The 13,614-nt window shown below is 39.3% G+C and overlaps 1 protein-coding gene across 11 annotated transcripts in view; it reads left to right on the top strand.

The window, feature by feature from the left end:
- CPEB2 (cytoplasmic polyadenylation element binding protein 2) overlaps positions 1-13,614 on the top strand; it is a 65,783-nt gene that overhangs the window by 48,014 nt on the left and 4,155 nt on the right. For 10 of the 11 annotated variants that reach the window (XM_059675509.1, XM_059675445.1, XM_059675436.1 and 7 more), the window contains 5 exons: positions 688-858; positions 1,437-1,526; positions 4,147-4,265; positions 4,536-4,650; positions 9,067-9,248. In XM_059675509.1, the coding sequence (XP_059531492.1) occupies positions 688-858; positions 1,437-1,526; positions 4,147-4,265; positions 4,536-4,650; positions 9,067-9,248 (677 nt within the window). The remainder of the gene's footprint in view (positions 1-687; positions 859-1,436; positions 1,527-4,146; positions 4,266-4,535; positions 4,651-9,066; positions 9,249-13,614) is intronic. The other variant, XM_059675477.1, reaches the window with a different exon arrangement.

Genomic DNA, 13,614 nt, shown 5'->3' with positions numbered 1-13,614 from the left:
TTTGGATATATGCCCCAGTTGCATACAGAGTTCTTATCTTTTCTGATGTACATTCCTGGAGAGCAGGGAGTGTTTTTATCAGGTCACTTGTATTTCTTTGTCCCCACATGGTCTAGCTCATCATGATTGCTGCAGAGGATGTGCCCTCTAATAGGGTGCACTCCCAAAGGGCCAGCTCAGCTGCGGAACCAATTCCAGAGGGAGTGGCTTTCTGTTTTGCACATGTGCAGAAGCCCTGCCTATCCTTTCATATAATTGACAAGTATAATTAATTCAAGACATGATATGCAAGTAATGCTTGATGCCTTTGCCCTTCCTGTAATCTGCAAGTGGTTTTTTATGTCCTCTGATCTAGTTAGTCATTTTCTTTCTGCTACCAGTTTCTAAAAGTTCTTCCAGTTACATATCCAGTCTGACCATCCTCATACATTAGATTCTTGTTGCTTTCCATAAAAATTTGAAGTGATCTAGTGTTTGTGGTTTAATTGTTATATTACTGTTTATTTCTAAGTCATTTCTCAGACTGCTTCTCTCTTGAATCTAACTAATTAAAACCTCAAACTATCTGAATTTCCTTACACTTTTATGCATATGTCACCTTCATTGTTAAGTCTTTGAATTTGTCATTGCTGTTTTTACTCTTTTTTCAGATCTGAGATTCAAGTTATATTTGTTCTTATATTTTAGGTCGTTCTTCCCTCTTCCCAATCGATGATGGCTTGCTGGATGATGGTCACAATGATCAAGTTGGGGTTTTAAACTCACCCACGTGTTACTCAGCTCATCAAAATGGAGAGCGAATAGAACGCTTCTCTCGAAAAGTTTTTGTTGGTGGTCTCCCTCCAGATATTGATGAAGGTAAGTTGATGATTTGGTGCTATTCTCTTTCACAACTAATAGATTATTCTGTGTATTAATCAATGTAATAAGATTTCTATGGCCTGAAATTACCTGGAGCATATATTGGATTTGGCCTATATGTGTTTCAATGAAACTACCTGACCTGTGTCAGACTGTAGTATATTTTATGAGTATTATAGATTTTTCACATCTTGTTTCAGCATTCTTTTTTCTACAAGATTTTACTTGTCAAGAAGTAATTGATCTCTTTATTTAATTTAACATAATGTTGGCATGTTTTTCAAGCCAATGATATTTAAGGATTGGTAGTCTGTATATTCATTATTATCCACATAATTTTATGTTGATTTTTCTGATAAGTGTGCTACTTTAAAATGAATTTATTTGGACAGAATGTCTATTTTTATGAATAATTTTAATAAGGATATTGAACATGTTTTTAGTATTTATATTCTAGCTTATTTTAGGCCATTTGGTACTTTCAATGTTAAATATTTAAAGTAACTTATAAAATATGGGGTTTTAGAATGAATTATTAAACTAATTCCTAATGCATATTATTATACTTTCCTAAGATGAAATTACTGCTAGCTTCAGAAGATTTGGGCCTCTGGTAGTAGATTGGCCTCATAAAGCAGAAAGCAAGTCCTATTTTCCACCAAAAGGTAAGGGTTTTTATTGCTGATATTTGCTAGGGAATCAATTATATATAAGCAAAAGAGAATATAAATTACTTTGTGTTTTATTTTCTATTAAAACTGAGCTAAATCTAAAAGGTGCTTTGCAACTTAGATAAACAGTTGTTGAACAGAGTTCCAGGTAGGAATTGAAATACAATTTTAAAAAGGAATTAGGATTGGTTTTTGTGGAGACATAAACATTTTTTACATGAATCTCATATTCTTTTAAGGGAATGGTGAACTATAAGCCTAGGAAAATAGGTTGGCACAAATTTAATGAAACAGAATACTTGCTGTCTTTGTGACTGTTGTCATTGTTACTATGTGTGTTTTTAATATTTTTATTGATTTTTTAGAGAGAGAGAGAGAGAGAGAGAGAGAAAGAAGGGTGCGAGTGAGAGAGAAACATTGATGTGAGAGAGCAACGTCAATCAGCTACCTTCTGCACGTTCCCTATGGGTGACCGAGACCGCCACCCGTGCATGTACACTGACAGGGAATCAAACTGGCATCCTTTCAGTGTAAAGGGTTGATGCTCAACCTACTGAGCAACAACAGCCAGGGCTGTTATTGTGGCTTTTGAGGTGGTTGTCAGTTGATTTTCTCAAACTTACAACAAAAAATATATATATTAGTATGGCAAATCATAGTTTTGGGTTTTTGTTTTTTTTTGTATAATTATAGGTAATTGTAGCCATTGCCAAAGACCAGTATTCCCACACCTTGTTCTTTCAAGCATTTTTATCATTCCTGTAATTCATAATTTTTCATGGTTTGGAAAACACTGGTTGTAGAAGCATCCAGTTTGTGAAGCTAACATATAATTAAGGCAGTGACTTGAGTCCTGGATACTGAGCCACACATGTATGTATGTTTCACTTTGCAGTATATGAGGTTCACCTATGTGAATATTAGCTTACTCTAATATATTCTAGAGAACCATAGATGGTTTGTTTTTGGTAAGAGTATTTTCATCTTTAATGGCTTTCCTTAGCTAGATCATAGTTTATTTGCCATGTTTGCTTAATTAATTTTTGTAATATAAACATTTCTTCCCTAATAATCACAAAAATAATTAAACACTATTAAAAATTTTGAATTTAAAATATTGTTTTAAAATTAAGTACTGTGAAAATAATTTATATCAAAAAATAATATCACAAAACATAAGCAGCATTAAAATATTGAATTTAAATATTGTTTTACTAAATTAGCCTTATATTCTCTTTATTATTATAAAACAGTTATATTTCTCAAATGCTCAGCTTTGTATCAAAATTAAAGCTTTCACTTAAAGAAAACCAGTCTTTATTTTTAAAAAATTTTTCAACCATATTTAAATTGCTTCTAGTAATTAAAATAGTTCTAAAATGCATTTCTTAATCTTGCATAATTGTAGCTTTGGAAATTTCTATTTGTGTGGGTCCGTTTGATGTCTTATTTATGCAATCGAGTAATGTAATTTTATTAAAATGAAGTACTTATGTGTCACATTAGACCTTTGTGGCAGTAAAAGCCATTGTTGGCAGCAAGCAATGTTTTTGATTTCTATGTAAAACATGACCTCATGCTTCCCTTTGTTTATTGGAACAGATGTGCATGGACTGCTTGATGGCTTCTTCATATTAGAACTGGGTGGCAGTCTCCATGTTTGTTTGCACAGGAATCTTGTCAAGGAAAGGGATGTTTTTAGATCATTCATAGCTATCAACTGCTGGGAAAATCACAAAGTAGTAAACCAGGAATGTAAATGCTGATGCCGTTTTATAACGAAGTCTGCTTTGCCTGCTGGATGCATGGCTGATTAAAGATTGACAGTTGGTATCCCAAGGAAAGGAGGAAGTGCATATTTCCCAGTGAAAGAGGAATTTAAGCAAGAGCTTGGATTTACAAGTCTAAATAGTCTCTAGACTGAAAAATTGTTTGTCCAAGTTGAGACTTGATTTAAAAGTTCTGACCCACCCTGAAGGAACCGGTTTTATTCCAGCCTCCTTAAGATAGTTTTTTAGTATCATGTGAAAGTTGTCAAGTTGCCTGGGGAATTTTCTCTCTGTGTATGGAAATTCCTGGGCCTTTCCAAGTGTTCTGTAGTCCAAAAGTGTGCTCTAGATCTTCATACCCTAAAGGCATTTATAGGAAACTTCAGGCCCTAATATTTTCAACTGATTAATCATTCCAGATGGTTTGAGAAGGAGGTATCACTACTAGAAAAAGAATGGGACAGACCAGAATTTGAAATTATTCAGCCAGTTACTTGCTTATATGACTGATGTCCAACAAGTAATTAACCACTTGATACCTCAGTGTTTTCTCTATAAAGTGGGAATAATGTTTCACAGACTTGTGAGCATCAAATAAAATAGTTAATGTAAAACGTTTAGCACAGTACTTAATAGTAAGTGCTGCATATAAAGTAGCTAATTTACTGAGTATATTTTTTCATGGGCATTCCAATAGTATATTGTGTTCTATAGAAAATATAATGATGCTACCTCTATTTATAAGATTTTTCCTTTAACAAAACTTATATTTTCTAAACAGTAATGAAATTTGGGGTGCAATCACTTACCTTAACATATTGCCTCATTGCTCATAATTATTACAGGCTATGCGTTCCTTCTCTTTCAAGAAGAGAGCTCAGTTCAGGCACTGATTGACGCTTGCATTGAAGAAGATGGAAAACTCTATCTGTGTGTTTCCAGTCCCACCATCAAAGACAAACCAGTAAGTAAGCACCACATGAACTCTAAGCTGTAAGTAAGCACCACATGAACTCTAAGCTACAAAGATAAAGTTTTCCAAAAACGTTTTGAAGTGATTGTTAGTGGAAAACAATTAAACCACCATGTCAGTTTGAATAATTTATAGTTCCTAGATAATTTGTTTCTAAATCCTACTATCCAAAATTTTAAACAATGAAAAATCCAGTGCTGCAAAACAACATAAGCTGTAAAGCGAATAAGACCCAATAAAATAATGTCCTTTTCGTAATAGGTTCAGATCCGTCCTTGGAATTTAAGTGATAGTGATTTTGTGATGGATGGTTCTCAGCCTCTGGATCCCCGGAAAACAATTTTTGTTGGAGGTGTTCCTAGACCACTAAGAGCTGGTAAGTAGAATACTAACAAATTGTGTGCTTTAAAGAATCATTTATGAATTAGTTGAGTAAATATTTGGTAGCTGTTGTGTACATGGCGTGTTGGGCAGGTGACGGGCAGATTCCTCATGCTCCAATAGTTGCTAACTACAGAATTCTGAGAACCGTTCTTGAAACCATCAAGTAACTAGAGAATTGAGCAGTTATCTATTGATATTAATAGCTAACTCCAAACAGACTCATAAGGAAAATCCACTCAAATACTTCTGACTTCTTAAGCATAACTTGCTAAGATATGAGAATTTGGGATCTGTCTATTTTATGTGGATTGATTTTCATATCTAAGGAAGAAATTTGGAATTTAAAAAATTAGCACTTTTTTTTTGAGTTAACGAGCTCCTTTATTTTTTTTAATTGTTTTATAAAAAAATTAGCACTTTAGGTAAGTGATGAACATATGTTGTCAGTAACCAGGAACCAGAGATTTACTGGAAGATGTCATAGAGAAACGTAATTATAGATGTAAATGCCCGCTGTACAAGCTCATTTTAGGATACCATATATCCTCCTGTAAAGTATATTAGTGCCTTCCATTACTGCATCTTCATCCAGTATGGGAAATTTAGGTTAAAGAACCATTCTCACATATAAATAGTAATAGAACATAACTGCTACAAGGAAAGATTGTAAGGAATAGAAGAACATATGGCAAGGGAATGTGATATAGTCTGATGTTTTAAATATATTTGTATTTGAGCTGACTTGTAAAGATTGCACAGAAGTAGTTTGGGGTGGTCAGGAAGGTTAGAAGGAGTTATCAGATAAAGGGAACAGCATATTCAAAGGTCTTCAGTGGAGGGAAGCAGAATGCATTGGAGGGACCAAAAAAGCCCAGAGTGCCTGACTTGGGGGTATAAGGAGTGAGTGGAAAGACACAGAAGACTGAAGAAATAAGCAGGAGTCTGGACAGACAGGTTTAAAAGGTTAATTTGGTCTTTATTCTCAGAGCAAGGGAAAACCAGTGAAGAGTTTTAATAGAAGGAAACATGATCACATTTGCACTTTTGAAAGTTGACTTTAATGACTCACAGAGGGAGAGCCCAGTTGAGAATAGATAGTAGACAGATTTAGTTGCCTATTATCAAAGTCCAGGATTCAGATAGTGGTGGCTTGGATTAGTGGTGGTAGTAGAGAAAGAGTCAAGTGAACAGCTACTGTAAGGGAATGCAAAGGTTGCATCTCTGCTTTCAGTCTTAAGACACTAGATAGGTAGTGGTGCCTTTTACAAGTTAAGGAACACTGGAGAAGGAGCCAGTTGGAGGGAAGATTTGGGTCTTGGTTTTGAAAGCTATGGCACCATTCAGAGCTCCTAAGTAGAAATTTCAGTTAAGCCATTGGTATGTAATACAGGTATCTCTGCCTTTCAAAAGCTGATTTACCTGATGCTACTTCACTTTTACATTAGTACTTACATTACATTTAAACTAGTACCTGTTTTGGCTGACCAAAAGAAATACAAAGAGAAAAATAAGTCTAACCTTTACAAAAGTTTCCATAGGGAACCCTCTACTTTCAGATAGGAGGGAAACCTGTATATTTTTTGAGAGACTCACAGTTGCTGCTCTTTTGCAAATAAACTTTGGGTGGGTGAGAGATCTGAAGCAAAGAGATAAGGCTATTGCCATGATCCAGGTGAAAATTGGATCGGGATGTTAGTGATGGAAGTGAGGTGATTGAATTCTAGATATGGCTTGAAAATAGGGTTCACAGGATTACATGTACAGTTGGGAAGAAGATGAAGCCAAGAGTTATGACTTGGCAACTTCATCTTTTCCATTGCTTACTTACTGAATCAGCAAAAACTCAATGGTTAGGTTTAATGGGATGGTGGAAGATCAGGAGTGTCATTTGAATACACTGAGTGTTGCAGTGTCTATGAAATTGACAAAATGAGTTGTCCAGTAGACAGTTGCATGGATGAGTCTGGAGTCTAGAGGGTGGCCTGGACTAGAGGAATGTAGCAGCTAAGAACAAACAAGTGGTAATTAAAGCCATGACACAGGATCAAGTCACCAAAGCCACGATTGTAGAGAAGTCCAAGGACGACTGAAACCTGGGGTGCTCTGATGTTGAAAACTGAAGGAGTTGAGGAAGGACTAGCAGGGAAGGCCAGGAAGGAGTTACAATGAAGTAGAAGGAGAATTAGTAGAATAACGTATCCTGGGAGCTAGATGGAGAAAATATATTTAATGCTGCTTACAGGTAAATTGACCATTGAACTTGACAGTGGGGGAGATGACCTTGACAGGAGCAATTAAAGTGGAGTTATCGGGTGAATGTTTGATTATGAATGGTTGAACAAAGAAGAGAAGCGAGAGACTGGGGAGTACAGAAAACTTTTTTTAGCAATTAGGGGAACAGAGAAATGAAGCAATCACATAGAGAAATAAATAGAGTTAAGATATATATATATTTTTAAGATGGGACCAATTGCAGTATATTGGGAAAGGCCCAGTATAGAGAGAAAAACCAGTGGTACAGAAAGTTGAGAGGAGAATTGCTAAAGTAATTCTTCTGTAGTGAGAGCAATTGGGATCCTAGTGTCAAGTGAAAGGATTGGTTTAAAAAAAGACCATTAAACTGTTATTAGGTGGAAGGGGGGTACCTCTGGCATAAGCATTTCTGGAAGCCCCATGGGAAGATGAGTTGCGGTAGAAAGCTTTATTTCCATTTCTGTGGAATCACATCCCTTCGGTAAAGCTAGAAGCAGAGTCAGTGTCCAGAGTTTCCTTTCCATGTTGGAGCTGGGTCCCGCTCAGCATCAGACTAGTTGCAGTCTATTGGTCCATTGTGTGGTGTGAATGCAGGAGAGCCCCAAAGCCCAGAGTCACACAAGTCTCAAGATTCCCAAAAGCAGCAAGAGGAACCAAGAACACAGAGTGAATTCCTTTGATCAGGGGATTAAATATCCCAAATTTGCCCCCTTGCAGTGGTCATGCCCATTCTGGCCAGTGACCTCTGCTCCCAGGAATGATTGATAGTAAGTGCCTTCCCTAGTCCCCCAACTTCACTGGGCATGTACCTGTCTTTGTCCAGTCTCCTGAGGAGTGTAAAGTTGTAGCTTCTGGTGAAGCTGTCCAAATGACATGCCTATAATGGTTGGCTTCCCGCTTTGCTTCTCTCCTCTCCTATCCTATATAATAAAGAGGGAATATGCAAAAATATGCAAATTGACCATCACTCTGCCACAAAGATGGCGGCACCCATGGGGGCTGGAGGGGGTGGTTCCGTAACACAAGAGAGCTGCACCCAAAGCAGAGGCTGAGTTCCCGTAATGAGCCTTAACGAGCAATCAGCAGGGACCTGAGGCTGCACTCTCCTCCCCACCCCACCCCCGCCCCAGTGGGGCTTGACAGGCGACCTCGGGCAGTGCCCCCCACCCTGGCGCCAGGCTGGGGGACCTCAGGCCATGCCCATCACCAAGACTTGACAGGGGGACCTCAGGCCACACCCCCCTCTCTGGCACCAAGTCGGGGGACATCAGGCTGCGCCCCCCGCCCAGCAGGGCTTGACGGTGGATCTCAAGGTGTGACCCCCACCCCATTGCTGGGCCAGGGGACCTCAGGCAACACCCTCTTCCTGGCGGGACTTGACAGGGGATCTCAGGCCGCGTCCCTCACCTGGTGGGGCTTGATGGGAGACCTCAAAGCGCACCTCCTGTGCCCCGGCCCAGGCTGGGGGACCTCAGGCCGTGCCCCCCACTCCGGCACGGGGCCAGGGGACCTGAGGCTGCACCCCTGCCCAGCAGGACTTGACAAGGGTGGGACTGGCGAGGTCTGTATCTAGCCCAACGGGGGTGTGGCTGGCCAGGTCTGGGTCTCGCGCAATTTTGAGGCACATGTGGGTGGGCAGGGACCTGACTCTGGGTCCCATGGTGTGCCCCATACTCTGACAGGAGGAAGATTTTCATATACATTTTACTAATTTCCTTTCATCTCTGACACTTCTATTATAGAGAAAGGGAAAATAGCAATATTAAAATATTTCCTCTAATTAATCCTCTTCTAATATGCATAAATTTTGTGCACCAGGCCACTAGTCTATGTATATAAAAGCCTAAGTGACCAGAACAACCAGTCAACCAGTCCATGTGCTCCCACAGCCAACCTCCCGCAGTCCCTCCCGCAGTCCAGCAGGCCCTGGCCATCCTGGCCCTGATCAGGACTGGGTAAGACTGCCCCAAAAGGCCCTGATTGCCAGCCAGACCTAGGGACCCATGCACCGGGCCTCTACTTATTAATAACTAGGTTAATTACAATGTTTTCAAAACTATTTATCCAATTGACTTTTACTTTTTAAAAAAGCATTCAACAGTTGTTGATTTACTGTGTTCTCTCGCATTTCATTAAATTACTTTTTCTTTTGAAGTGGAACTTGCTATGATCATGGACCGGCTGTATGGTGGAGTTTGTTATGCAGGAATTGACACAGATCCTGAGCTAAAATACCCAAAAGGTGCTGGTCGAGTTGCTTTCTCCAATCAACAGAGCTACATTGCTGCCATCAGTGCTCGGTTTGTGCAGCTTCAGCATGGTGATATTGATAAACGTGTAAGTTGTAATTCGGAAATCACTTCTGTCCTATGATAAGGTGCTGATAATAATAATGATGAGTTAATATAATTCAAATATTGAATATTTTATACTCTGAAATGTCAAAGTTTTCAACATACTTTGAACTTTAGGTATAGTATAAAAAATATAAGTGTCGTTTTAAGGCATGTTAAAAATTTTTATTAGCCAGTAAAGTCTTAATATTCTTCTAACCATAGAGGTGGAGCTTGGTTTAAGAGGTTATATTCTGGAGCCAAATTGCCTGGGGTCTCCTTTCCACTATTTGCTCTGTAATTCTGGGCAAATTAACCCTTTTGTGTCCCTTTTTCCTCACTTATGAAATGGAAAACAGTAATATTATGACCCTCCCAGTTATTTGTTTTAATATATGTTTATTGATTTCATAAAGGAAGGGAGAGAGAGAAAGAGATTGAAACATTAGTGATGAGAGAAAATCATTGATTGGCTACCTCCTGCACGCCCCACACTGGAGAGCAAGCCCACAGTCCAGGCATGTGCCCTGACTAGGAATCGATCCATGACCTCCTTGGTCTGTAGGTCGATACTCAACCACAGAGCCATGCTGGCTGGGCTTGCTCACAGTTATTTTGAGGATTAAATAAATTCACACATGTTGAAGCACTGAGAACAGAGCTTGGTACTAAGTGCTATTTAAGTGCTACTTATTTTTCATTTGTTATAAAGTCTATCCGATATAATAAAGAGATAATATGCAAATTAACCCTCACACCCTCACAAGATGGCTACCTACGACCAGGCCAGCAAGGGGTTAGTGAGGGACGACCAAATGACTGAGCATCAGGCTGTGTGGGGCAACCAGGCCATCAGAGGGGGGCAGTTGGGGGTGACCAGGCTGGCATGGGGGCCAGTAGGAGGCAACCAGGCCAGCAGGGGTGGGCAATTAGGGGTGACCAGGCTGGCTGGGGGGGTGCAGTTGGGGGCGATTAGGCTGGCAGGGGGGCGCAGTTAGGAGTGACCAGGCCGGCAGGGAGGGGGCAGTGGGGGCAGTTAGGGGCGATCAGACCTGCAGGTGGGGGCAGTTAGGGGCAACCAAGCCAGCAGGCAGGTGAGTGATTAGGAGCCAGCAGTCCAGGATTGTGAGAGGGATGTCTGACTTCCAGTTTAGGCCTGATCCCCGGGGATCAGGCCTAAACTGGCAGTTGGACATCCCCTGCGGGGTCCCGGATTTGAGAGGGTGCAGGCTGGGCTGAGGGGACCCCGCTGTGCACGAATTTCGTATATATATATGAAATGTATATATATATATATATATATGAAATATATATATATATATATATATATATATATATATATATATATATATGCCTAAGAAACCAGCTGATAGCTATGACATGCACTGACCACCAGGGGACAGAAGCTCAAAACAGGAGTAGAAACCACAGGCATGGAAACATGGAACAGACTGATGAATCTCAGAGGGGAGGGGGGAGGGGGGAGGGTGGGAAGAGATTAACTAAAGATCTTATATGCCTACTAGAGGGCTGGCCTTCGGGGATTGGGCCAAAACCAGCTCTCTGACATCCCCAAGGGGTCCCAGATTGCGAGAGGGCATAGGCCAGGCTGAGAGACCCCAACGGTGCACGAATCCATGCACTGGGCCTCTAGTCTAAAATAAAAATGTATTCATATTTATCTAAAGGTACACAATAATAAATATGCAAATAAACTGCATATACAAAATAATTGTCCTAAACTTTAAAACAGTTACTCTTTAGTAGTACTGTTAGATCATCACAATAAGAACTTTTAGGAAGTCCTACAAATGCTAACTGAAAGCCAGCCGCCCCATTGTGTAATTCTGAGTACAGATTACCATCTAAAATAGGGGAAAGGAGTGGACAAAACTCAGTGGTTCATTTACAAATCTATTTCATACTAAAATCTGTGAATTGTTTCTATATAAACCTAAGCAGTATTCTAAAATGATCATGTTTTACATTTATAGTACAGATGAGAGATATACAGTGGGTCCTTGACTTCCGAGTGTCCCGACTAACGAGTTTTTTGAGATACCAGCTGTCTCTTGGCCGATTTTTTGCATTGAGTTGATAAAGTAATTTGAGTTAACGAGCTCCTTAACGAGCTCGGTCTCGGAAGGAATTAAACTCGTAAGTCAAGGCCCCACTGTACTAGGACTATTAGGTAAATTAACTTTTTATATTCTTATTAGTAGCTTTAACTTAAGTGTGTTCTTATTTTCCAGTGTAACAGTGTTTTGTAGCTTCTTCTTGGAGACTGTTTTGCACAATAAAAGACTATTTGGGGGACAGGGGAGTTGATTAATGCTAATTGACTAGACCAGTGGTCCTCAACCTTGGCTGCACATTAGAATCACCTGGGAATCTTTTTAAAAACCTGATTTCTGGGCCTCATCCTCTGGAAATTCTGTTTCTTTGTTACTAATGTTGTGGCTCCACCCTATAACAAAGAAACAGAATTTCCGGAGGATGAGGCCCAGAAATCAGGATTTTAAAAAGATTTCCCAGGTGATAATGTGCAGCCAAGGTTGAGAACCACTGGACTAGACCATGGACTTTAGAAGTGTCATTAATTTAATTACGAAACCATACCATTTAGAAAAGAAGTATAGCATAAGTTCTGTTCATTACATGCAGAGTGTTTTGTTTGTTTGCATTGTTACTTAAAATATTGGGAAAATATTGAGAACGGGCTCTGCTTTTATTCAAATATGCATATGAAATTTTTTTTGAACCTTAGAATTTCTCTAATTCAGTGGTTTTGAACCTTGGCTGCACACTAAAGTCACATGGGAGCTCTAAAAAAACCTTGACATCTGGGTCCCACCCAGAGATTCTGCTGTAATTAGTCTGGGATGCAGCCAGTTCTCCCCAGGTGATTCGAATGTGCAGCCATGCTATAGACCTCTGATGTAGGCTTACCCCCACTCCTGCAGAGAGGTGCTGCAGTCACAGAGGAAATTATTTATATTGTATATATTTGTAGTTGTTTAATATTCAGAAGCAGAGGGAAAAGATTGTTGTATTGTCATACCTCATACCTATTTGTTTCAAAAATGAGAATGAAGGACAATTATTTGGGGCAGAGTATTGATTCTTAAGTAGCAACTCATATGCAGGGCAGGTGAATTGAGAAACATTCCTTCTTACACAGGCAGTGGAATCTCTAAGAGAAGTTTATTTTTCCAGATATGTGCTACTAAGGTATTATGGAAAATAAGACTAGGTGAAGAACTGATGAAACTGTTTCACACATGCAAAGTTAGAGATTAGTATTAATAAGAAATAAATATTGAAATGAACTGCAAATATAAACAATGCAAACCCATTGCCTTCCTGTGAAAGGTTTGTTTTACTGTTCTTTTTATCAACTTTTAGGTTGTTTCCAATTATAATTGTTGTTAGTACAAATAATGCTGCAGAAAACACCCTTATATATACAATTTCTGCACAAATGCAAATATTTCAATAGAATACATCCAGAGTAGAAATTGTTGGGTCACTGATTTTTACTGTGGGCAAACACTACCTTATCTCAAGCCAAGCTATTAAGACACTCCAATTTTTCTGCCCTCCTTAGGAAAGGCTGAGGTCTTAGGCTGCCTGACACTATTCACTCAGACAAAGATAGTAGTAACCTTTGGTTCAGAAAGAAGCAAGAAAACAAGGCTATCTTGTTATCTAATAGAAGCTAATGCTAATTTGCAGAGTATTTACGGTGGCACTGTCTTCAATGTTTTTACTTGCATTATCTAGTCTTCACTCAATTGGGCAGGTTCTTTAATCCTTGTTTAACAGATGAGGTTAAGAGTTTTAGGAATCAGACCTTACTGCAATCTGAGGTCTTTTACCAAGTCAGGCCTTCACAGTGGGACTTTGACTTTCTATCTTATAAATTCACAAAAGTCTAGACATGCCCATAATAACATGACCCACAGTCCTGGTTCTGAACCAGTTACGTACAAGCAGGTACAGCTCTCCGGCGGAGGAGAATGCTGCCAGGGTCGGTGCTGTCTCGGTGCACAGGTGGTATTAAAACAAAGGGACAAATACGTAAAAACCATTTGTCTGCCATGACTGCTTGATATCCCTTTGCTTTTTCACTCACAGTAACCTCTGAAAATAGTAATACACGGGTATTTTTATGATGTTACTTCAGGAAAGTCAGGGTGGAATGTTTTACAAATCAGGTTTTTGTAGTTTTTAAAATTATTTTCTGTCAGTGGAAAATATAGTACCATTCAGTTTATAGTCTTCTGAAGTTTACATTGCCAAACATATAGCAAAATTACCAAACTAAGTGCTTATTTAATCACATGGTCAATTATGAGCATGAAACAATA

This window comes from Myotis daubentonii, chromosome 1 (assembly GCF_963259705.1).
Source record: "Myotis daubentonii chromosome 1, mMyoDau2.1, whole genome shotgun sequence".
Taxonomy (NCBI): Eukaryota; Metazoa; Chordata; class Mammalia; order Chiroptera; family Vespertilionidae; genus Myotis; species Myotis daubentonii.
Note: the sequence above shows the minus strand (reverse complement) of the source record. Positions and strands in the feature narration are given on the sequence as shown.